The sequence below is a fragment of the Suricata suricatta genome, chromosome 11 (assembly GCF_006229205.1).
Source record: "Suricata suricatta isolate VVHF042 chromosome 11, meerkat_22Aug2017_6uvM2_HiC, whole genome shotgun sequence".
Classification (NCBI taxonomy): domain Eukaryota; kingdom Metazoa; phylum Chordata; class Mammalia; order Carnivora; family Herpestidae; genus Suricata; species Suricata suricatta.
This window is the reverse complement of record NC_043710.1, coordinates 5208387-5232470: the sequence shown is the minus strand read 5'-3', so window position 1 is coordinate 5232470 and position 24084 is coordinate 5208387. Positions and strand designations below refer to the sequence as shown.

Below are 24084 nucleotides of genomic sequence, written 5' to 3'. Positions count from 1 at the left end.
TGGGCGCCCGTGGAGGTCGACGTCCGCGCTGGCAGCAGGCTGTGGGCGGTGCTGCCGCTCCCCGCGCGGCATGGAGGGCACGGCGGTGGCAGTGTGCGAGGTGATGCCGGGAGGGGAGAGAAAGCAGAGAAGGACGCTGTGTGAGAAGGGTTTTGTGAGGTGACCGCGAAGTTTGGGCAGAGGCGTCTGGCGGTGCCTGAGGTAGAGAAGGAAGGTTCAGGACTAGAGGGGATTCGGGGACATTCCGCCTGCCTGGTACGGGGCTGTGAGGAGCGGACGAGGGAGCGTCTGGGCTCACTCGGGGGAATGGCTGCGAGGAGGAGGTGGTACCTGCCCCAGGCTCGGGAGGCAGAAGTGTTTGCCTGGCGTTAGCAGGCACCCGGGTTCAGGTCGGGAGGCCAGCCTAGAGGTTCTCCCAGTGCCGTGAGGGCGTGCAGGAGGGCGGGATGGGCAGCCCCGGGCGGAAGTCCAGAGCAGTGGTGGGGAAGTGGGAGTGAGGGAGAGTCGTGTTCGGCGGTGGGCCGCGTGTGGGGAGCACTCCGGAGTAGGCCGGGGCGTCTGGGGATGACCGTCCGCGGTGCAGAGGCCGCCCCGGGCTCCGACGGCGCCGCGCGGCCCGGGCCGGAGAACTTTCCAGCTCTGGAAGGTGGGGCTGAACGCCCGGTGCTGCCTCGCCATGTGGGTTCACCTGTTGAGGTGCCTTCACGGCCGACATCTGATCAACTTCTTCTTTTTTTTTTATGTCTTTATTTTAATTTTGAGAGAGAGAGAGAGTGAGGTGGGGAGGAGCAGAGAGAGAGAGAGACAATCCAAAGAAAGGCTCCAGGCTTTGAGCTGTCAGCACAGAGCCCGAAGCGGGGCTTGAACTCACGGACTGTGTGATCCTGACCTGAGCCGAAGTTGGACGCTTAACCGACTGAGCCACCCAGGTGCCCCTGATCAAGTTCTTAAGCTGCTGGTCTTGCAAAGGGTGCCAGACAGAGCAGAACCGCAGGCCAGACGGGACTGGCATGATGGCACCCGATAGTTCTCTTGGCCCTCTCGCCTCCTTCATCCTCATCAAAGAAAGTTGGAGGGTTAGATTTTACAGACGACGGATCCTAGGCTAGAACCCAGAGCTTCTGACTCATAGGCCAGTGTTCTTTTCCCAACTCCTCCCTCACGGTTGAAGAAACTGCAGGAAAGTTGTAGCAGAGGGGAGCACAGCGACAGAGAAGGTGCCAAGGAAGGTGTTAGACTGTAGAAATGCCTAGAAACCATCCTTATAAACTCTGGTACAAATTAGGAGATTCATTCCCAAGTTCTCTTACCGAGATCTCCTTGCCTTTAAGCAAAGGGGTGATAATTTTCCCTATGGTACCTTAGTGTGGAAGTGAGAATCTACTTTCATAAGTAATGGAATTAAATACAATATATTTTCTTTTAAATTTGTCCCATCAAGATTGAATGTTTTATCTAGACATCTTGGAAACCTGTTTAATTTAAAATACTGTGTGCCATCTTCACCAAAGATGAACTTATTAAAAATGAAAGCTAAGGTCTACAAGCATTTAAGAAATGCATGTATATATGTACATATATGTGTTTGTACATACATGCCAGGCATTGTGTTAAGCTTTTTGCTCTTATTATTTTGTTCACATTTGGCAGCAGCCATATGTGGTAGGTTGTCCTCATTTTGGTAAATAAGAAAGCTGAAGTAGAGAGGAGTTAAATAACTTGCGTAAGATCACATGGCATACCCAGACATCTGCCTCTAGAGCCAGTGATCTTTAACTAGTATTCCCATCCTCAGAACTGATGATTTAATGAAAGGTAAAGATGATTCATAACCAGATGTCACTCTTATTCATAATCTTCATGTTGGCTTTTACTTAGAAAAAAGAAACAGGAAAAACAAACTCCCACTTAATTTTTCCAAATTATTATTTCCAGATGAACTTACCCTTTGAATAAAGCAATTTATTGTCTCCATTTACTGTCTTGTTGGGCATTGTGTTAATTTCTTATGTCTCCTTTCTTTTTTTTTTAATGTTTTATTTATTTTTGATACACAGAGAGAGCATGAGAGGGAGGGGCAGAGAGAGAAGGAGACACAGAACCGGAAGCAGGCTCCAGGCTCTGAGCTGGCTGTCAGCACAGAGCCTGACGCGGGGCTCGAACCCACGAACGTGAGATCTGACCGGAGCCGAAGTCAGAGGCTCAACCGACTGAGCCACCCAGGCGCCCCTCTTATGTCTCCTTTCTTATGTCACTTACCCAGTTATTTCTTCTTTTTAGACATAAAACTTTGTTCTAAACAAATGTGAATCTGACATTTTGCAAACAAGAATATTTTTTTTTTGAAATTAGGATTATTAATTCAACCATATCACATACATTTATTATTACTATGATTTCTAAAGATTTGTTTTCTCTGAATTGTACCTTTTTCAGATTTTGAAATATTTAATAATTCACTGGAAGTGTGAAACAGGAGTATCAAACGAAGCATTGCTAGAAGGACAGCTAGTGATTTCCATGGAAGCATTACATTCTAAGCACCAGGCAAATACTCTTCATTGTGTAACAAAGAGTAAGTAGAGGAAGAAATAATTGATTTTCTATCTTTTTTGTTATGATTTGTTCTGGTTAACTTAATAATTTCAGTTAGTCATACTCTTATTATGTTATCACTCCAGAGTTATTCTATAATTTAAAAACTTAAGTAGTTATGTAATATGTATCTGGCGATAGATTTACAAATGTGTCATACAGGAAAGGTCAGTAGAATGACTCTTATCAGAATTTTTTTTATTCTTGTGAATTTGTTTTTATTGGGATATAAGAGATGGGTTGGAAAATGTCATGCGGATTATGCCTAACCAGGTAAATATCCATTCTAATCTTCCTGGGATAACTTCTGGAGCTTTTTTGTTTTCCATTGGAGCTGCTGCTCTTGCTGCCAGCAGCCTCTTCAGGTCCACTGCTGAGTGGCTCCTCCTTGGAAGAGAATTTCTTCTTTTTCCTTGGAGATGCTCTTAATTCCTGCCTCTTTAGCATCACTAACTGGTTCCTCTTTGGGGAAGGATTTCTTCTTCTTGGGAAAACTTCCACTGCCAGTTGTCTCTTCAAGATCACTACTAACCAGCTCCTCCTTGGAAAAAGATTTCTTTTTCTTGCCTATGGAGATAGAGGCAGATGGGTCTTCCATTCCATTCTCCTGAGAAGTCTTCTGGGGCTTTTGGGGTTTTTTGAGTTTTTTTTTTCTTTATGGGTCTCTCACTTGTCTCCTCACACTCCTTTGGGGGTACTACTGCGGTTTTCCAAAGACACAAGGGCAAGAATGGGCAGCTCTTTCTTCTTTTTCAAGCATTTCTTCTCATGCTTCTTCAGCTTCCTAGCAATCTCAGCAGCTACTTCCTCTGCCTGAACCATTGCCTTATTCATAATCCAGATTCTTTTGTGGAATTTCCCCTGTTTCATAGAAGGACAGCCGCTCCTCAACTTGCTCTCGAAGCTTCTCTACAAATACACTGTGGGCACCTCAGAGAAGCAATTACTTTGTGAGGCAATAGTACATTTGTTTGCCAGGTATTGGGATATGTGGCCTTTGTTCTTGGCAGCTGCTTGGCTCTATCTCACCAAGGTGAGGTGTAAAATGAGTCCATATTTTTAGGACATTACTGTTTATTTTCAAGGCTCTAGAAATCTGGTCCATTTGCAGGGCTCTGGGAATCATTCAGACACCAGGATTGGCAGAAAGGATTATTTTTCTAGTTTAAGAATTCTCGGAAGCAATCTCATTCTTGCTCTTGGTTTTAACCTCCTCTTTCACAAAAAAATTATATTACATTGAATTTTATCTTCTTTTTCATGTCCAGTCTTTGATAGTTGGAAAAGAACCAAAAATAAAGGAAAGGGAAAAGAAATAAAATGATGAATGGTGCATACTTTGATAATTCTAGTTTGAAAGTAAACTTCTTTTGGCTTTTATTCTTTTCTTTCTTTTTTTCCCCTTCCTTCCTTCCTTCCTTCTCTTCCTTTCCTCCCTCCTTCCCTTCCTTCCTTCCTTCTGAGGGAAAGCTGATGCATTGAGTGATCCTGGAACAATTGATTTTCTTGAACTTTTGAAGTGATCACTTTTTTGTTTGGTTGTGTGGTGTAATAGGAGAGAGAGAGAGAGAAGACAGTGTGTGTCTGTCTGTAGGTTCATTGAAGGATACTTTGGAATGAAAGCCATCCTCAGTCCCAGTTGAGACTGAATGGTACTCTAGGTTCTACACAAGACATTTTCTCACTGGACTGGAATGCCCTGTCTTCTCTCTGGGTACCTAGCAGTAAATGTCCTTGAGGAAGATATGATAGGTTGGTTTGCTGTTACTGTGCATGAACTCCACTCTGGACAGAATTCCCATTATTCATAAGAGAGTTTTGGTTAGCTACGTGGCTAGGGTGATGTTCTGTATATGGCTGTGTTAGTTCATGCATTTGGAGACAGAGGCAATCCAATGAGCTGGCCAAGGTAGTGGGGTTGATTTCACTCAAAGCAGAGGACTTGAGCCACATTAGCTTTTGGAAAGAAGCCTAATTCCATAGGAATTTTGGCCCTAATGGTCTTCTTCAGCCCATGTGAAGTGTAGGGAATATTTCTTTTCTCTTTATTGTCTATTATCTCTGATTTTTATGTCATAAGTTTCATAATTTTTTGGTAGAAGGAAGGGTAATACATGGTCATCATAAAGCATTCCAGTATTACAGACACATATATTGTGTGAGACTTTCCAGTCATTTCATCCCTTAAGATAATTATTAATTAACATTCAATATGCATTCTGCTAGATTTTTCCATGTATATGTTCATAGCCTCTCTCTACATATATAAAAAGCCAGATTGTGAGTGTTCTGGGATGGAGGTATAAGAGAGATATCTCAGCAGTCAGTCTTTATGTTCATTCAGGCCATTTATTTATACAACTTTGGTCCTCAGCTGAAAAACTCATGCTTCTTCTTTTTCAAAGAATAACCCTTCCTCTACCCCCACCAAGGTTAAGAAGGGTCAATTCCTAGAATGCAGAGTGGAGGAGGGAATCTAAAGACCTGACTTATTCTTAAATTTATTTTTTCAATTGATTCTCCTTATTTTAGCTCCCACTCCATCCCTACTTCGAGAAGTTCCTGATTCTGGATTCCTGAGTCTTCGGGGATTTTGTTGTATCATTTGGGTTGTTTCTTGCCTTTCCCTATTTCTGGTTTATAATTCAATTTCTCAGGTCGCCTAAATTCTTTCCCACTATTCTTTCTGCTTTTCAGTATCTAGAATTTTATTACAATCATATCTGTCTTTTCTCTGTCCTTGTGGGCTTATTCCTTTTAAAAATACCTCTTCCCTATTGTTTTATTGCAATTTCAGGAGGTAGTAAAAATAACAGGTATGTTCAATTTGACATCTTTACCTAAAAGTTTGAGTGGTGTGTTTGGTCTGAAATTTCTGATGTGATGAAAAACGGTGTATTAGTTATCTAAGGCTGCTATAACAAAGAAGCACAAACAAAATAAATTTATCCCCCTCCGCCCCATGTATGGAAGCCAGGTTCAAATCAAGGTCAAGTAGAATTGGTTCCTTCTGGAGAGTCTGAGGGTGGAATTTATTATAATGCCTCTCTCTTAGCTTCTGGTAGTTGCCATCAAGCCCTTGGTGTTGGCTTGTAGGCATACCAGTTTCTGCCTCTGCCTTCGTGGGATATTCTACCCTGTGTTTATCTGTGTCTCTGTCTTCATATAGCCTTCTTCTAAGGACACCAATTGGATTTAAGTCCACCCTAACCAGTATGACCTCATCTTAACTTTATTACATTTGTGAAGATCCTATTTCCACATAAAGTCATATTCACAAATACTGGAGCTTAGTTCTTCTAAGTCTCTCTTAGAGGTACAAAATTCAACTTAACAACACAGCAGTAAAGTTTATTACTTGAATGATCTACCCATAAGAAACTGAGAGATCATTATATGGTTTTTCCATCAACAAGTGAACTCTTTAACATATTTTTTATTGCAGTATATATTTTTTTAATGTGTGTTGCAAGATGCTTATGTGAGTTAGGAGGAAGGAATTAGTCCTCTAAATTTGGGGACTGCTGGTTAAAATCAAATGAGTTTCATTGCTTTGCATTTTCTCAGAACCTTTGATATGCCAGTATAGACTTTGAATCTTTAAAAATGGGCTAGAGGGGTGTCGGGGTGGCTCAAGTTGGTTAAGTGTTCAACTTTGGCTCAGATCATGATCTTGTAGTTCGTGAGTTTGGGACCCGCATCTGGCTCTCTGCTGTCAGTACAGAGTCCACTTTGGATCCTCTGTTCCTCTCTTGCTCTGCCCCTGCTTGCATGCATGCTCTCTCTCTCAAAAATAAATAAACATATTTTTTTAAAAATGGGCTATGGTAGGGGTTCCTGGGTGGCTCAGCTGGTTAGGCACCTGACTTTTGGTTTTGGCTCTGGTTGTGATCTCATTGTTTGTGGGGTTGGCCCTACATTGGGCTCTTTGCTGACAGCTGCTTGGGACTCTCTCTCTCTCTCTGTCCCTCCTCTGCTCGCACTCTCTCAAAATAAATAAACTTAAAAAAATTTTTCTTAAATGTGCCAAAGTATACAGCGTTTTCCAAACATATTTGACCTCAACAGCTTTTTTTTTTTTTTTCATATATTACCTTTTGTTCTATAGAGGGGACTTTGGGAATGGTGTTGCTCTAAAAATTATGTGCTTTACAATTAAGTCTCTATTGTTATCTTTGCATTTGAAAGATAGAATGATAAAACTCTTTTCTTTTTAATTTTTTTTACTGTTTGTTTTTGAAGGAGAGAAAGACAGAGTGTGAGTGGGGGAGGGGCAGAGATTGAGGAAGATACAGAATCCTAAGCAGGTTCCAGGCTCTAAGCTGTCAGCACAGAGTACAGAGACATTAGAAGTACAGCTAAAAGCTGGAGGCTGGATGGGGTGTGGAGCAGGCAGGATAATTTCTCCCTGAGTACATTCACCAAAAGTGACCCATTTTCAACAACTGTTGATATGGCACTTGTTAAAACTAAAAAAGGATGTTTGAGGAGACAGTGTGACATATGCAATTGAGAAACATCATGGACACTGTGAGATATATAAGTTGTATTTTTTTTCTTATTAATGTTCAACTCCTCGCTAATCACTAGTGTAGGCCTGCCACCACCTGCCATCCCTCGCCCAATGACCCACTCTCCTTGAGTTAGAATCAGTGTATGCTTGTGAGGAATGTTGAGAAAAAAAGAAATGATTGTCTTTTATTGAATGTCGTATGCTACTTGGGCCCAGGCCTTTTGAAATATCATTTGTCCAGAATCATTCAAAATCTGGAAATCTAAAGCACTGCTCTAATAACATTTCAGTCAAACTTTTTGTGATGATGGAAATGTTCTCTGTGTCTATGCTATTCAGTACAATAGCCATTAGCCACACTAATGATGCCAATGACCACTTGAAATATGGGTAGTTTGAGGAATCTTATTTTTAATTTAATTTAGCTAAATTTAAATTTAAGTAGCTACATGTATCTAGTAGCTACTGTATTTGGACAGCACACATCTAGAGAATGGTGTTGCCTCTCACTGTAGTTCATTTATTCTCAGCCTTTTCCCCCTGCCTGAAGAATACACATTTCTTGAGGGATAGAGACCTTTTCATTGTTTCCTATTGCAATGATTCTTAAATTCTTAACTGTGGGTCACATCCCTTCGGGTGGGGGGATGTTCAATTTAGAAAAAGTCTCCAGGTGGTTCTGATCTTTTTTCTTCCTTCCCTCTTAAGTCCCTGTTTCCTTCCCTACCCTCTTCCTCTGAAGAATTATTGCTCTAGGGGGTGCCTGACTGGCTCATTCAGTAGAGCATGTGACTCTTTATCTCAGGGTTGTGAATTTGAGCCCCACATTGGGGGTAGATTTACTTAAAATTTTTTATAATTATTACTCTAAATATTCTGATATTCATAGTTAGAACTCCGTGTGGAGAATTCTTAGGTGGTAGTCTAATATTTTCTATTAAAGGGGTTCGTGAGTGGCATAGTCGGTTGTCTCCAACTTTGGTTCAGGTCATATCTCATGGTTCGTGGGTTCCAACCCCGCTTCAGGGTCTGTGCTAAGAGCCTGGAGCCTGGAGCCTGCTTTGGATTCTGTGTCTCCCTCTCTCTGCCCTTGCCCGGCTCGTGCTCTGTCTCTCTCAAAAATAAACAAACATTAAGATTTTTTAAAGGTATTTTCTACTAAAGAATTGTTTAAAAGAAAGGTCAACATTTTTAATTGAATCTTACACTGGAATATGGGCTATTGGCAGGATATATTCTGGTTACTAGCTACAGTGTTCAGTCTTCCTATCATCCTTTTCTCTCAGGAATAGTAATATCTAAAGAAGCAGTTCTGGTGTTGAAAAAGACTTGCCATGACTTGCCATTTGGTTCTTATCTTCAAGAAGTTATTTTGCCCCCAGAGAGCTATTGTAGCCTCATAATGTTTCTTTGGTGTCTCTATTTTCAGTAAGCTCATTACATAGTGGTACACTTTTTTTTAATGTATTGTATTTGTAAGTGGTGTTTTTAGGCTCCCATTAGATTTAGATATGTTTAATTGTTTTATTTGTGATATTTATTTGTATTCTGTTTCTTACAGTTGCTTCTGCAGGAAACATTTATGGTGGCTTGGTTCTCAAGAAATTCCTAAAAGGTAAAGAATTACTCTACTTTCAAGAGATTAAGTCTCTTCCTCGTAGTGAATATGGTATTTTCTGAAAGAGACAAACTGAAAGATAGGGTTGCCAGATTTAGCAAATAAAAGTACAGGATGCTCACTTAAATTTGAATTTCAGATAAACAATGAGTAATTTTGTAGTGTAAGTATGTTTCATGCAATATTTTATTCTGTATTTTACCTGGCAATCTTACTGGAAAATGATCTATAAAATTGTATACATACAGCAATGAACAAGACACTTAGGTCACTATAGCTTCTCTGAATACTTTCTATCCAACCTCGGGCAAAATTATCCCAGTTATAAAATAAAATTTTTGGTAAATTATTCCCATATACCTCAAAGAGATAATGTGTGAAGAATGCTTTATTGTAAATTATTTTGGCTAGTATTAATACTGTTCCCCACATACCAAAGTTGGTATAGTTTAGGAGCTTTTGGTGACCTTGGCTTTAGTTCTTCGTTCTTTTAATCTGAGAATAATCTAAAGCTGAAGGACATACATTTATTTTAAGAAGATCAAAATGATCTGAGAACTGCTGTGCTTTTATATTTATCATCGATGGTTGTATAATTTGTATATTATCCAATGGGCCTCTCTTTTCCTAATGAATGGTTAATTTACAAATTTTACAAAGTAATTTTTTGTTTATTTTTGAGGGGGAGAGAGAGTGCATGGTATGCACCTACAAGCAGGGAATGGTGGGGCTGGGGGGTGGACAGGGAGAGAGAATCCCAAGCACTAACAAGCTGGAGCTCTATGTGGGCCTGAACTCACAAACCCTGAGATCATGACCTGAGCTGAAATCAAGAGTCAGAAGCTTAACCCACTGAGCCAACCAGACACCCCTATAAAGTAATTAAAAAAAAAAAATCTCCAACTAAATTTGGAATGTAAGTAGCTTGTGGTGGTTTAAAAAAAATAAACTTATACTTGTCATTACTTTAAGAAAATGTTCTGTATTGTTATATATGGAAATAATAAAAGTTACATTAGAGCAGTGTAATTTTATAAATATTTATGAAATGTGTTACTGTTGGACTTTTATTTTTATATTTATTTACCATTGCCTTTAAAAAACTTTTAAAAACATTTTTTAAATGTTTTTATTAATTTTTGAGAGAGAAAGAGAGAGCATGAGCAGGGGAGGGTCAGAGAGAGTGAGAGACACAGAATCTGAAGACAGGCTCCAGGCTCTCAGAGCTCGACACGGGGCTCAAACCCATGAACCATGAGATCATAACCTGGGCCAAAGTTCTATGCTTAGCTGACTGAGCCACCCAGATGCCCTAAATTTAAATATTTTTGATTTACTGTTGAGACAGAAAAAGAGAGCAAAGCATGAGCTGAGGAGGGGCAGAGAGGCAGGGGGAGGAGACAGACACAGAATCTGAAGCAGGCTTCAGGCTCTGAGCTGTCAGTAGAGTCTGACACGGGGTTTGAACCCACAAACCATAAGGTCATGACCTGAGCCGAAGTTGGACACTTAACCAACTAAGCCACCCAGGCACCCTACCATTTGACTTTTAAAAACAGTAATGTTTCTTGGATCAAGAAGATGTGGTATATATTCACGATGGAGTACTACATGGCAATGAGAGGGAATGACATATGGCCTTTTGTAGGAAAGTGGATGGACCTTGAGGGTGTCATGCTGAGTGAAGTAAGCCAGGCAGAGGAGGACAGAAACCATATGTTTGCACTCATAGGTCTAGCAGGAAAACAGGAGAGACCTAATGGAGAACCAGGGGGAGCGGAGGAGGGAGAGAGAGTTGGGGAGAGAGAGGGATGCAAAACTTGAGAGACTATTGAATGCTGAAAATGAACTGAGAGTTGAGGGGGAAGGGGGAAGGGAGAAAAGAGGTGGTGGTGATGGTGGAGGGCACTTAAGGGGAAGAGCACTGGGTGTTATATGGAAAACAATTTGACAATAAAATATTATGGGAAAAAACAGTAATGTTTCTTAGTGCTTTAAATCCTTAAAAGTGTTTTATTTATTTTTGAGAGAGTGAGCAGGGCAGGGACAGAGAGAGGGGGAACAGAGGATCTGAAGCAGGTTCTGTGCTGACAGCAGGGAGCCTGATGTGGGGCTTGAACTCATGAACTGTGAGATCATGACCTGAGCCGAAGTCGGAAGCTCAATTGACTGAGCCACCCAGTCACCCCTAAAATTTTTTAATGTTTATTTTTGAGATAGGCAGAGTGCGAGTTGGGGAGGGGCAGAGAAAGAGGGAGACACAGAATCTCAGGCAGAGTCAGATGCTTAACCGATTGAGCTATACAGGTGCTTCTCTTAGTGCTTTTTAAAATGAAAGCAATTAAAAATTTTAATTTAGAACCAAATTTCCAGTAACTCAATTACTGAATAAACCAAAGTACCTTTCGTTATCTTGGTCATATCAAAGAAAAAGAAACTATTTTTGCAAATCACGAAATGAATGTCAGTATATAAACAACATCGGATATAATTTTCCATTTTGGAACTTCTTTTTTGAGTTAATTTTTATTTTTTTACTGTTACTTTTTAAGTTTTTATTTAAGTTCCAGTTAACATGCAGTGTAAATTAATTTCAGGTGTACAATTTAGTGATTCAGCATTTATATACGATCCCAGCTACTCATCACACATGCAATCTTTAATCCACATCACCTATTTAAGCCATCCTCCCCACCAACTTCCCTTCTGGTAACCATCCATTCTCTTCTTGTTCTCTCCACTTTATTTATTGGGTTACCTTTCTCTTTTTTTCCCCTATGCTTGTTGTTTTGTTTCTTAAATAATACATCTGAGTGAAATCATATGGTATTTGTTTTTCTTTGACTAACTTATTTTGCTAAGCATAATACTTTCTAGCTCCATTCACATTGCAAATCACAAGATTTCATTCTTTATGAATTAAATTTATGGCTGAGTGATATTTCTTTGTGTGTGTGTGTACACACCACATCCTTTTTATCCATTCATCATGGGTTTTGATAGACATTTGGTCTGTTTCCATAATTTGGGTACTGTAAATAATGCTGCTATAAACATTGAGGTGTGTGTATCCATTTGAATTAGTGTAAGTTTTTGATGAAACTCCATACTGTTTTGCAGAGTGATGGTGCCAGTTTGCTGAAGGAGTTTTGGCTTATGCATGGGGAATTTTAAAAAAGTGCTTGCTTGGTAAATTAAGGATCATTAGGTATATTTCCCTTTGTCTTTGAAATTGTCTTGGCCCTCTGAATCTACCTTCTAGAAGCCTGTATCCTGGATTCTTTTTTTTTAAATGTTTATTTATTTATTTTGAGAGAGCAAACAAGTAAGGGGAAGGGCAAAAAGAGAGAAGGAGAGGGAGAATCCTAAGTAGGCTCCATGTTGTTGATGCAGAGCCTGATGTGGGGCTCAATCTCACAAACTGTGAGACCATGACCTGAGCTAAAATTAAGAATGGGACACTTAACCAACTGAGCCATGCAGGTGCCTTTGTAGCCTGGATTCTTAATGGACCTCTGCTTTTTGCTCTGTGATCCTAATCTTCCTTAGATTCTTCTTGATGTGCACACATTTGAAAGCAGTAATTGCGGAAGAAAACTAATAGCTTCATAGCAGATTTTCTGTGGGAGCTTGGGTAGAATGTTCTTACTGTGGTGATCATCATAATGATGATTTATTGAGCATTAACTACATATTGAGCCTTGTGTTTGACACAGAGGGGTTACAGAGGTGATCAAAACAGATTTGGTTTCTTCCCTTATACCCATACTTATGAAATCTGAATCACTTAATTCTATTGCTTCCCAAAGCCTATTTCTGGAAGAAAGGGAGAGTCAGCACCTTGTGCTAGATGGAGAGTTTGCTCTAAGACTTTTGGGAAACCTGAGTTCATCTTTAAGAATCATGAATTGACTGCTTAAAAATCATCTATTCTATATTCAATCTGTAGTCCTCTGTTTTTGGATGATGCAAGAATGGAAAGGTCATTCCTAATGCCGTGGCTCTAGGAAATATATGTGAAAGTGCTTTGAAAGAAGTGAAAGTCCAAGTAAATAACAGGGAGTATGTTATTAGCACTAGGGAGGAGATAGTATTTCCTGCAGCATAAACTTATACTTAGCATGCCTTTAAAAACATTTTTTAAATGTTTATTATTATTGAGACAGAGAGAAACAGAATGAGTAGAGGAGGGGCAGAGAGAGAGGAAGACAGGATCCGAAGCAGGGTCCAGGCTCTGACCTGTCAGCACAGAACCTGACGTGGGACTCGAACCCATGAACCGTGAAATCATGACCTGAGCTGAACTCGGACGACTAACTGAATGAGCCACCCAGGCATCCCTTAGCATGCCTTTTTATGAATGGTCAGATCATATATAATACTACTTCTTCAATTAACATTTGTGAAAGTGCTTTGAAAAAAGTGAAAAACTGTGCAGGTACAAGGGAATGGTTTTATTATCACTGTTAATAGAAGGTATTGAGTTGAATTTAGTTTGTGGAATAACCACCTGTTTGTTATGCTGATACAAACTTTAGTATCATGGTAACTTAGGTTTAATTTAATGATTTTAAAAGCTCACAGCAATTTTTGCATATTTATTTAACTTGTTTTTATATCCTTACGATAAAATGGAAGTGGCTAGCTTTTAGTACAAAGAGGAAGTACTGCATATCAAGTACATAATAAAAATTGAGTCATTTGCTCATAGTCACATTTAATAGTCAATTTTAACTTTCTTCTCTCCAGGCCCATGATACTAACCTCCACTCAGTGATGCTATTTGTTGTACTAATTAGTAACAAAAATGCTTCACTGAAGCCCACAAAGGAAATTGTCCATGCTTAAGATTTAAATCTTGTAGCTCTCTGGTTTATGCACCATTAGTTATGCTTTATTACTATTGTTATTTATATAGCATTCCTATAACATAACAAACTGCTTTAAATTGGTCCATTCACAAATCTTTACTCTGTTTAATTAGGTTCATTAGTCAGTCTTTGGTAGCTGATTCATTAACCATCAGATTTCCAGATGTTAAAAATTTACTTATCTATACAAAATTAATAGTATGCCTCTGAATTCACTTTCAACTCTGTTCTCTTCAGTGCTTGGTTGGTGGCTCTCAGTGACTAGAATAAGATCTGACCTCTCTTTAGGGGAGCTATGCTGTTGTAGAGCCATCCAGCTTCAATTTTCTTTACTCTTCAGTCTCTTCTATCAGGATTGTATCAAGGTACTTTTTCTCCAAAGCTGGAATACTTCAGATCAATTTGTATACAAACAGGCTCTAATTTCTGGATGTTTTGTTTATGCTGGATTAATAAATCATGACCAAGATTATCTCCCCATTCTACTCCCTCTCTAATGGTTTATATTCTCCTTTTTGCTCACTTTCTTCTCTGGTTCCTAACTATTCATATTTTTATACAGAAAACCTTTAATTGAACATCTGCCTTGCCACAGGAAGTCTTTGCAGGAAAAAGGAAAGGTAGCTCTGAAAATGTAACATGATAAGTACTTTAATGGAGGTATGTATATTCATGGTGCTTCTTTGGTAACCTACAGGATATTCCTTAAAGTTCAACCGCCAGTATGCCTTTCTTCCCTTCATTATTCTGTATTATTATTCTATAGTTACTTCAGGCAGCTTTTCTAGTTTTAAAGTTTTAGTATCATTTCTATGCTTATGAGACTTTTTCCCCTATCACAGCCATGTTCCCAACTTTGATTGTCAATTAGTCTATTCCATTTGAAGGTTTCTTTTGAAATATATGCACAACATATCTAAAATGGATTTCATTTTCTTGAAACTAACTTGCTCTGTAATGTCTTTGTTTCTTTCAATGGTACTAACATTCATAATTTTCCAGGCTTAAAAATTTTAGCTTTTTTTTCGGCATCCTCTTTTTTCTTTTCTCTATTATCTAATCTAATTGAAATTTTGGTTAATTTTCCTTTTATTCAATTATATATGAATTTAAACATATCTTTATATTCTTCCCAATTGCTTATTAGGGAAAAGACATCTCAGACTAGATGTTAAGTTCTCTATGTCAATTAGAATAACTTCTGTACTTTGAGAGATGATGACCATTAAGACATAAATTCAGGGGCGCCTGGGTGACTCAGTTAAGCATCTGACTTCGGCTCAGGTCATGACCTCACGGTTCGTGGGTTTGAGCCCCGCGTCGGGCTCTGTGCTGACCGCTAGCTCAGAGCCTGGAGCCTACTTCGGATTCTGTGTTTCCTTCTCTCTCTGACCCTCCCCTGCTCACGCCATCTCTCTCTGTCTCTCAAAAAAAAAAAAAAAAAAAAAAAGACAAATTCAGGGATGCCTGGATGGCTTGGTTGGTTAACCATTCGACTAATAATTTCAGCTCAGTTCATGATCTCATGGTTTATAAGTTTGAGCCCTGCATTGGGTTTCACGCTGACAACACAGAGCCAGCTTGGATTTTTTCTCTCTGTCTCTCTCTCCCTCTCTGTCTGCCCTTCTCCCACTCATGCATTTGTGAGCTCTCTCTCTCCCTCTCAAAATAAACATTTTTTAAAAAAAGATAAATTCTTATGTGTTAAAAATTCTCATTATTTTGTATTAATATACTATTCTGCATATATGGTTATATGCATAATATGCATACCGTTTACATAGACATCCATTTATATATCCTTTTATGTATACACTTATTCATTTATGTAGAACTACTTCTATCATAAATATCTATTTGGCGAAATGTGACGTTTTAGTTTGTCCTTCTTCCCCAGATCTAGAAGCTACTTCCTATCATGTACTTACTCTAGTGAAGAAAAGAAAAAAATAAAAGTGTAGAAGAGAATGATAAGATGGGGGAATATGAAAAGGCCATATTTATAGGTCCCTTATTTCTTCCATTCATGTTATTTTGATTTCTTTTTTATCTTTTTAATTATTTCCTTCTCATTCCCATGTTTATTGACAATCTAACTCTTTAGTAAAATAGTTTGGCCAGTCATGTTCAACTGTTTTTCCTAAGTCAGAAAATTTACAGCCCTTTTTTTCCCCCTTCAAAAGACTGGAGAAGAATACCAGCCCCCAGGGGCACCTGGATGGCTCATTGGGTTAAACATCCAACTTTGGCTCAGGTCATGATCTCACAGTTTGTGAGTTTGAGCCCTGCGTCAAGCTCTGTGCTGACAGCTCAGAGCCTGGAGCCTACTTCTGATTTTGTGTCTCCCTCTCTCTCTGCTCCTGCCCCACTTGTGCTCTGTCTCTCTCAAAAATAAACGTTAAAAAAATATTAAACATTTAAAAAACCAGAAAATAATGTGTTGGCAAGGATATAGAGAAATTTGGACCCTCGTATTTTGCTGGTAGGAATGATCAGGCTCATTTCTGCCTCTCCAAACCTTACCTCAAACTATTCTTTCCTCAGTTCACTTGTGCTTCAGCCACAATGGCCTCATTCTGTTCCTTGACACATACCAAACTCTTTCTCATCTCTGAGCCTTTGTATTTGTTCCCTTTACCTGTAATATTCTTTTCTTAGTTTTTCATGTGGCTGGTTGGTTCACTTCCATTTCTGTTTCTCTGCTCAAATACCACCTCAGAGAAGTCTTCCCTAACTACCCTGTTTAAAGTAGTTTATCTTCCTACTCTGCTTATTTTTTTCACTGCACCTATTATGTTCTTTAGGAATCTTGTGGGATTATTTTGGTATGTATGTATGTATACATGTATGTATTGCTTTTCTCAATTAGAATGTGAACTCCATGAGGAGAGAGAGGCATATAGTCTGCCTCAATCATCTCTATGTTTCCAGGACCCAGTACAATGTCTGGCATATAGCAGGCATTGAATAAATACTAGTTGAATAACTTTAACCCCTGTCTATGTTTCCTTTCGATCAGTCTGTAACAGAGGTTCTTAGGGTCACTGATCTAACTAAAATTTTGTGCAGTTTCGCATTTATGTGCATATATTTGGTGAGAAGGTGGATAATTAGATTTTAACCGTCTGTGACCTAAGGAGGATTAAAATGGCTGGTTAACTTTCAACCATTCCTTAAATAATAATCCTACTTAGGTACTCTCACACTTATATGCACTGTTCCTCTATACTAGTATCTATTCTTTCTTTTTTCCCCCATTCTCTGCTCATCTAAACTTTTTAAGCATACTCATTTGAGGTTTCCACTGGTACTTCAAATTCAGCATGTCTAAAATTTAATTTCTTATATTCTCCTCAAAGCCTGACCCTCCTCCAAGTTTATTTCCTTTTTTACTCTCTAAGTAGTTATGTAGCCTAGTGATTTAAACTTTTCTTCTCTTTTCCTTAAATTCATATTGAGTCAGGCTCAAAATCTTGCTGATTGTAACTCCTAAATATTTCTTGAATCTGCTCCTTTTTCTCTATCCCTATAATGGTCCTGATTCAGAATCTCATTCTTGCCTATAATAATTTCCTAACTGATCTTATTATATTATTTTTTACATTTATTTTTGATAGAGCACACATGAGGGAGGGGCAGAGAGAGAGGGAGATGGAGGATTTGAAGCAGGTTCTGCCCTGAGAGTGCAGAGCCCTATGCAAAGCTCACATTTGTGAACTGTGAGATCATGACCCGAGCCAAACTAGAACTCCCCCCTAATTGGTCTTCTTATCTTTAGTCTTGGTCCCTCAAATCTATTTTCTTCAGAGTTGCCAGACTCCTCAAGACCACTTTGAGCTCTTGATTGATTCTCACTCTTACTAAAATGATCTGTTAAAGCATCTGTCTCCCTTACTAGATCATGAGGGTAAGATTTCTTGAGGGTAAGAAGTTTTTTCTTAATTTTTCATATATCCCAGGTGTTTAGCCCACTACTGGCCATATAGTGAATACTCAGTAAATGCTTAAAAACATCTAAAAAACATTTGAAATATAAAATATTTGCTTAAATATGAAATAACAAAGGATAAATAATAATTATACTCATTACACAGAATGAACAGGTACTGAGATTGTGATATATTTCTTCAAGCTTTTTAAAAATGATAACACCTTAAAGACAAAGTTGGAAACTCCTATTCTCTACATGTTTTAAGTGTATAAGTTTTGAAACGTGTTTATTTGCCATCCATGTATTTTCTTTGGTGAAGTATATATTCACATCTTTTGCCTGTATTTCAATTGGATTCTTTGTTTTCTTCTTACTGAATTTTGAGAGTTAAAAAATATATATTCTGGACAAACCAGATACATGGTTTGAGTATATTTTCTTCCAGTCTTTGGTTTGTTCTTTCATTCTTTTAAGGGCCTTCAGCAGAGAAGTTCTTAATTTTTATGAAGTCAGATTTATCATTGTGATTTTTTTATGGGTCATATTTTTGTTAGAGAGAGAGAGAAGGGGAGGGAGGGAGGGAGGGATCCATGAATTGAGATCAAGCCTGAGCCTAAATCAAGATTCGGATGCTTAACTAACTGAGCCACCCAAACACCCCCATGGATTATGCTTTTGGTGTCATAGCTAAAGAGACTTCACATAACCTAAAGTCACACAAGTCGTCTTCTGTACATTTTTCATAAGTTTTATAATTTGGGGTTTTACATTTATAATTACATTTATTACATTTATAATTTGGGTCTGTGACCCATGTTGAGTTAATATTTTAAATATGATGCAAGAATTGGGTTAAAGTTTAATTTTTTGCTTATGGTATCCTAGTTGTTCCAGTATCATTTATTGAAAAGCCTGTCCTTTTCCACTAAATTGCCTTTGCACTTTTGCTGAAAACTTGATTGGCCATATGAGTGTGGGCCTACTTCTGGACTTTGAATTCTGTTACTTTGGTCTTTTTGTGTTGATTACTATAGCTTTAAAATAGATTTTTAAGTCCTCCAACTTTGTTCTTTTTTTCAAGTTCATGACATTCATGTTTGTTGTAGGTCCTCGGCATTTCTATCTATTTTAGAATCTACTTGTCAATATCTGCAAAAGCCTATTGGGATTTTGACTGAGATTGCATTCCATTGATAGCTCAATATAGGGGAAAAAGAGAGAGTGTGTGTGTACGTGTGTGCAAGTGTGTGCCAGTTGGGGAGGAGCACAGAGAGAGGGAGAGAGAATCCCAAAAGGCTTTACACTGTCAGCACAGAGCCCGATGAAGGTCTTGAATTCATGAACTGTGAGATCATGACCTAAGCCAAATTGGAGGCTTAACCAACTGAGCCACTCCGGCACCCCATGAATATTCTTGCATTCTTCTGATGCAGGAACACAGTATATGAGCCATTTCTTAGGTTGTCTTTAATTTCTCTGTAGTTCTCAGTGTACACAAGTTGTAACTTTTTGGTCAGATTTAACACTGCTTAATATTTTTGATGCTATTGTAAATGATATTTTTGAAATTTTCAATTTCCAATTGTTCATTGCCAATATTTGGAATACAACAGATTAAAAGTTCTTTCAACTTTGCTAAACTATTAGTTCTAGTAGCTTTTATGTAGATTTCATAGGATTTTATACATTGAGGATCATAGCATCTGCAAATAAAGAGTTTTACTTCATCCTTTCAAGTATGGATACCTTTTATTTCTTTTCTTGCCTTATTGAATTGGCTAGATCCTCTACTGTGATGTTGAATACGTATGGAGAGATCAGACTTCCTCACCTTGTTCTGACCTTAGGGAGATACCAGATTTTCACCATTAGGTATACAGGTTATCTTTTTTTTCTTCAGTAAGTGTAAGTAGTTTATGTCTTTCAAGGAATTTGCCCATTTCATCTGTTGTTGAATTTATTGGCATAAAACTTTCCATAACATATGCTTATTATCTTTCTAAACTTTGTAGAATGTCTAGCAATATCACCTCTTTCACTCCTGATATTGGTAATTTATAGTAATTTGTTTGTTCTATCTTTCTCTCTCTTTCCCTTACTTCTTCCCTCCCCCTCTCTCCCCCCTGAATCTGTCTGGCAAGAATCATGTTCTTTTTGTTGTATTTTTTTTTGTTGTTGATTTTTCACTCTGATCTTTTATGCTTTCATTTCTTCTGCTTGCCTTGGATATCATTTGATCTTCTGTTTCTAGTTTTTATTTTTTATTTTTATTATTTTTAATTTTTAGAAATTCTTTTTAACATTTATTCATTTTTGAGAGACAGAGCATGAGTTGGGGAGGGGCAGAGAGAGTGAAGGAGACACAGAATCCAAAGCAGGCTCCAGGCTTTGAGCTGTCAGCACAGAGCCTGATGCGGGGCTCGAACTCACAAACTGTGAGATCATGACCTGAGCCAAAGTCAGACGCTTAGCCAACTGAGCTACCCAGGCTCCCCTGTTTCTAGTTTTTAAAAGTTGAAGCTGCAATCATTGGTTTGAAACCATTCTTTTTCTGCACTGAAGTATGATAGTCTTTAATATAGTTCTTTTAATAGTGCTAAAGTTACAAGGATGTCTGCGTGGCTCAGTTGGTTAAGCATCCAACTCTTGGCTTTGGTTCGGGTCATGATCTCATGGTTTGTGAGTTCAAGCCCCACATTGGGCTCTTTACTGATAGTATGGTTAGTATTATAGTCTTATTTCCTAATGCCTTAGAATAAATCTTGCTGTATGATAAGGCAGATTTTCCCTCCTTATTGTTATTTTTCAGAATTGTCTTTGTTTTTTAACACTGTTACTCTTGCCTATGAATTTTATAATTTAAGTTCCATGAAAAATCTTGTTGTGGTCTTGATTGTTATTATATTGAATATATAGATTAATTTGGTAACAGTATTTTTATAGTATTAAGTGTTTCTGTCTGTGAATTGATATAGCTTCTCATTTAGATCTTTTTAAAAATGTTACTTAATTTTAATTGCCACAACGAGGAGGTAGGCACTATAATCTCCAATAGGAAGATTCTATAGGAAAACAAGGAACTTTCCCAAGAGCACATGGTTATTAGTAAAGCCAAAGTTGGCCTGATTCCAGAGACCATTTTGCTAGATACTATTAGTTCAAAGTATTTTCTTCCCATGGGATAATTATACTTCCTAGCCCATTGACATAAAGCTGGGCCATGTAACTTGCTTAGGCCAGTGAAATGCTAGTGGAAGTAATATATACCAACTCCCATGAGAAGCCTTAAGAGTCAGTGTGTTTTGGTCTTAGCTCTGAGGCTAGGATGTCTGAAATGGAAGGTATTCCTTTAGCCTGGATTCTGCTCTGAAGTGGCTCCTATTTTGCACTTGCCTGGAGTGCTACAACCTCTTAATTCATTTCTAGAATTCTCATTAAGGCAATTTGGTATTTTTTTTAAAGTTTTCTTAAAACTTTTCTAACATTTATTTTTGAGAGAGAGATACAGTGCAAGTGAGGGAGAAGCAGAGAGATACACACACAAAGAATCTGAAGCAGGCTCCAGGCTCTGAGCTCTCAGCACAGAGCCTGACATGGGGCTCAAACCCACGAGCGGTGAGATCATGACCTGAGTCGAAGTCAGACATCTAAGCAACTGAGCCGCCCAGGCGCTTCGTGGTATTGTTGTTAAGGCAGTATCTTCAAGGGGGAGCAAGAGCCTGCTGTTTTGCTGATGACATTCCTGTTTCGATTCTATTTTATGTTAGCACTGTAATTATTCTCAAAACAAACAGTTTTAGATATATTTTGTTATACATATCCCTAGTGTCATAATTTTTGTTGCCATTATGAGTGGTAGTCATTTCTTTACAACATTGCTGAATTGAACTATTGATAATTTTGGTAGTTTATTTGTAGATTTTCTTGGATTCTCTATGTGGGCATTCAAAGCATCTATAAATTATGACAATTTTGACTTTTCCTTTTCACTCTTTATATGGCTTACTTCTTTTCCTTGTCATATTATACCAGATAGAACAGCATTAGTACTGATTAGAAGAACAGGTGTGATATTACGTATCTGTGGTTTGTCATCCTTTAATGAGAGTACTTAAAATTTTCCCATTAAGTATATTTACTGTAGTTTTTTGGCACTTGCTCCTTATCAGGTTGAGGAATTTCTCTTCTCAGTTTGCTGGTAGTGTTTGTTATGAATGTGTGTTGTATTTTCCAAAGAACTTTTTCTATACCTTTTGGGATTAAGATATGGTTTTTAAAAAACCATTATTTAATTTGAGAGAGAGAGAGAGTGCATGAACAGGGGAGAGAGAGGGAGAGAGAATCCCAAGGAGGCTCTGTGCTGTCACCTTGGAGCCTGACACAGGGCTTGATCTCGTGAACCAGAGATCACAACCTGAACTGGTCAAGAGTCAGACACTTAACCAGTTGAGCCACCTAGATGCCCCTATTTTATGGTTTTTAATTATTAATATGATGACATGTACTGGTAGATGTCCTTGCAGTTCCATCACAATTTGATCATGAGATTTTTATATACCCTGGATTTAATATTTTATTGATGTTCTCAGTGAGATTGGTTTCTATTGTCCTTGTACTGTTCTGGTAGCAAGATTATATTTACTTTATAAAATGCATTAGGCAGGTTTATCCGTTTCTGTTCTGGAACTTTTTATATGTGTTCTTTGAAGATTTGGTAAAGCTAACTTGTAAAAAAAAAAATCATTTGAACCTGGTATTTTGAGATGGAGGTGGGTGAAGAAGGAAATATATATATTTTAATGTTTGTTTATTCTTAGAGAGCATGCAGGGAAGGGCAGAGAGAGGGGGATGGAGGATCCAAAGTGGCCTCTTTGCTAAGAATAGAGAGCCCGATATGGGGCTTGGACTCACGAACCATAAGATCATGACTTGAGTCGAAGTTGGATGCTTAACTGACTGAGTCACCCAGGAGCCCCTTGTAGGAAATATTTTTGATAACCAGCTTATTTTCTTGGATGACATTTGGTTTGAATTTTCTATTTATCCCAGAGTCAGTTTTGGAGGTACATACATATCTTATAAAAAAAATACATAAACACACAGATTATTTACTTCTTTTCAGTCATTCATCCAGTACATACTTACTGAACACCTGCTATATGTTAGGTATTTCATCTTAGTTTTCAAATTAATTGATGTGAAGTCTTTTATGACTTACAAATATTTGTACTTTTATCTCTCTGATTTCTTATGTCTTATTTTTGTGCCTTTTTTTTGATGGTGATAACACTAATAGCAGACATTTCATTTAAAATGCAAAAAGGGTATGTAATTTGTTCAAAGTCACAAAGGTAGTATAAGTGGTTTAATGGGATATATGAACCCAGACAGACTGCCTCCAGAACTGTCTTAACCACCATTCCATAGTATTTTGGACTGTTTTGCTAGAGCTTTGCTTCCTATATTAGCTTTTCAGATAAACAACTCTCATTTATGTTCAATGAATGAACAGATTTTAATTTCTTTCTTCCTTTGATAACTTCTTACTTTACTCTCATACCACAGGTTGAAGAAATCTATAGCCGGTATCACATTTGGTGGTTGAGTTGTTGAGGTTCTGTGAAAAGGCAGGTGTAGGTTTGGAAGAATGATCAAGTTTTTTCTCCCTCCATTCTCACTGTACATCCTTTTTGTTTGGTAACCAGTAGTAGTATGAAGCTCAGCTGCATATTCCTTTTTAGAGACTTGAGTGATCACACTTTCCCTGACTGGCTTACCTGGTTGGCTGAGCTGACTGAATATGCAGCAATGGCCACTAGTCTCTCTGATTTTTTGAGGTAGTGAATGAAGATCTGACACAACATTTCTGAAAGTTTGCTGATCCTCCATTAAAATGTCCTGCTTTTTATTTCTTTCTCTAAAGCATGTCTGGGGTTGTTTTATAATGTGGAAATAATTAGACAATTTAATAACATCAAGCCACAGAGCCAACCAAAGAACTTTTCATCTTTTGGCTTAATTAGCTTCATTCTTTAAAATACATGATACTGCTGCTTTATTTACTGGTACATTACTTGCAAGCATTATTATAATGCTAAAGGAAAGAAGTCAGGCCTATTACTGTTTTGCTGAGTCTCTTAGAATAAAAAAACAACATGCAGCCAGATGTCGACTTTTGCCACTGTCAAATAAATTATTTTTATTTTTTTAATGTTTATTTAAAATTTTTAAAAATGTTTTATTTATATTTGAGATTGAGGCAGACAGACAGTGCATGAGTGTGGAGGAAGGGCAGAGAGAGTGGGAGACTCTGAATCTGAAGCAGGGTCCAGGGACTGAGCTGTCAGTACAGAGCCTGACATGGGGCTCGATCTTGTGAACTGCGAGATCATGACCTGAGCCAAATTTGGACACCTAACTGACTGAGCCATCCAGGCGTCCCAAACAAATTATTTTTAAGAAGAACTTTTTGTTAATAGAAGCAATATTACCCATTTTAGAATATCGGAAAAATAGAGGAAAATGTTGGTATTTTATTATGTTATCTTCCAAATTC

The 24084-nt window shown here is 38.1% G+C and overlaps 1 protein-coding gene across 1 annotated transcript in view; it reads left to right on the top strand.

Moving 5' to 3' along the window:
- Positions 1-6: 6 nt before the first annotated feature.
- Positions 7-24084, top strand: part of C11H11orf80 (chromosome 11 C11orf80 homolog) — a 99423-nt gene continuing 75345 nt past the window's right edge. Inside the window, exons 1-3 of the mRNA XM_029915412.1 lie at positions 7-100; positions 2437-2575; positions 8670-8723. Coding sequence (XP_029771272.1) covers positions 71-100; positions 2437-2575; positions 8670-8723 — 223 coding nt within the window. The 5' untranslated portion in view covers positions 7-70. The remainder of the gene's footprint in view (positions 101-2436; positions 2576-8669; positions 8724-24084) is intronic.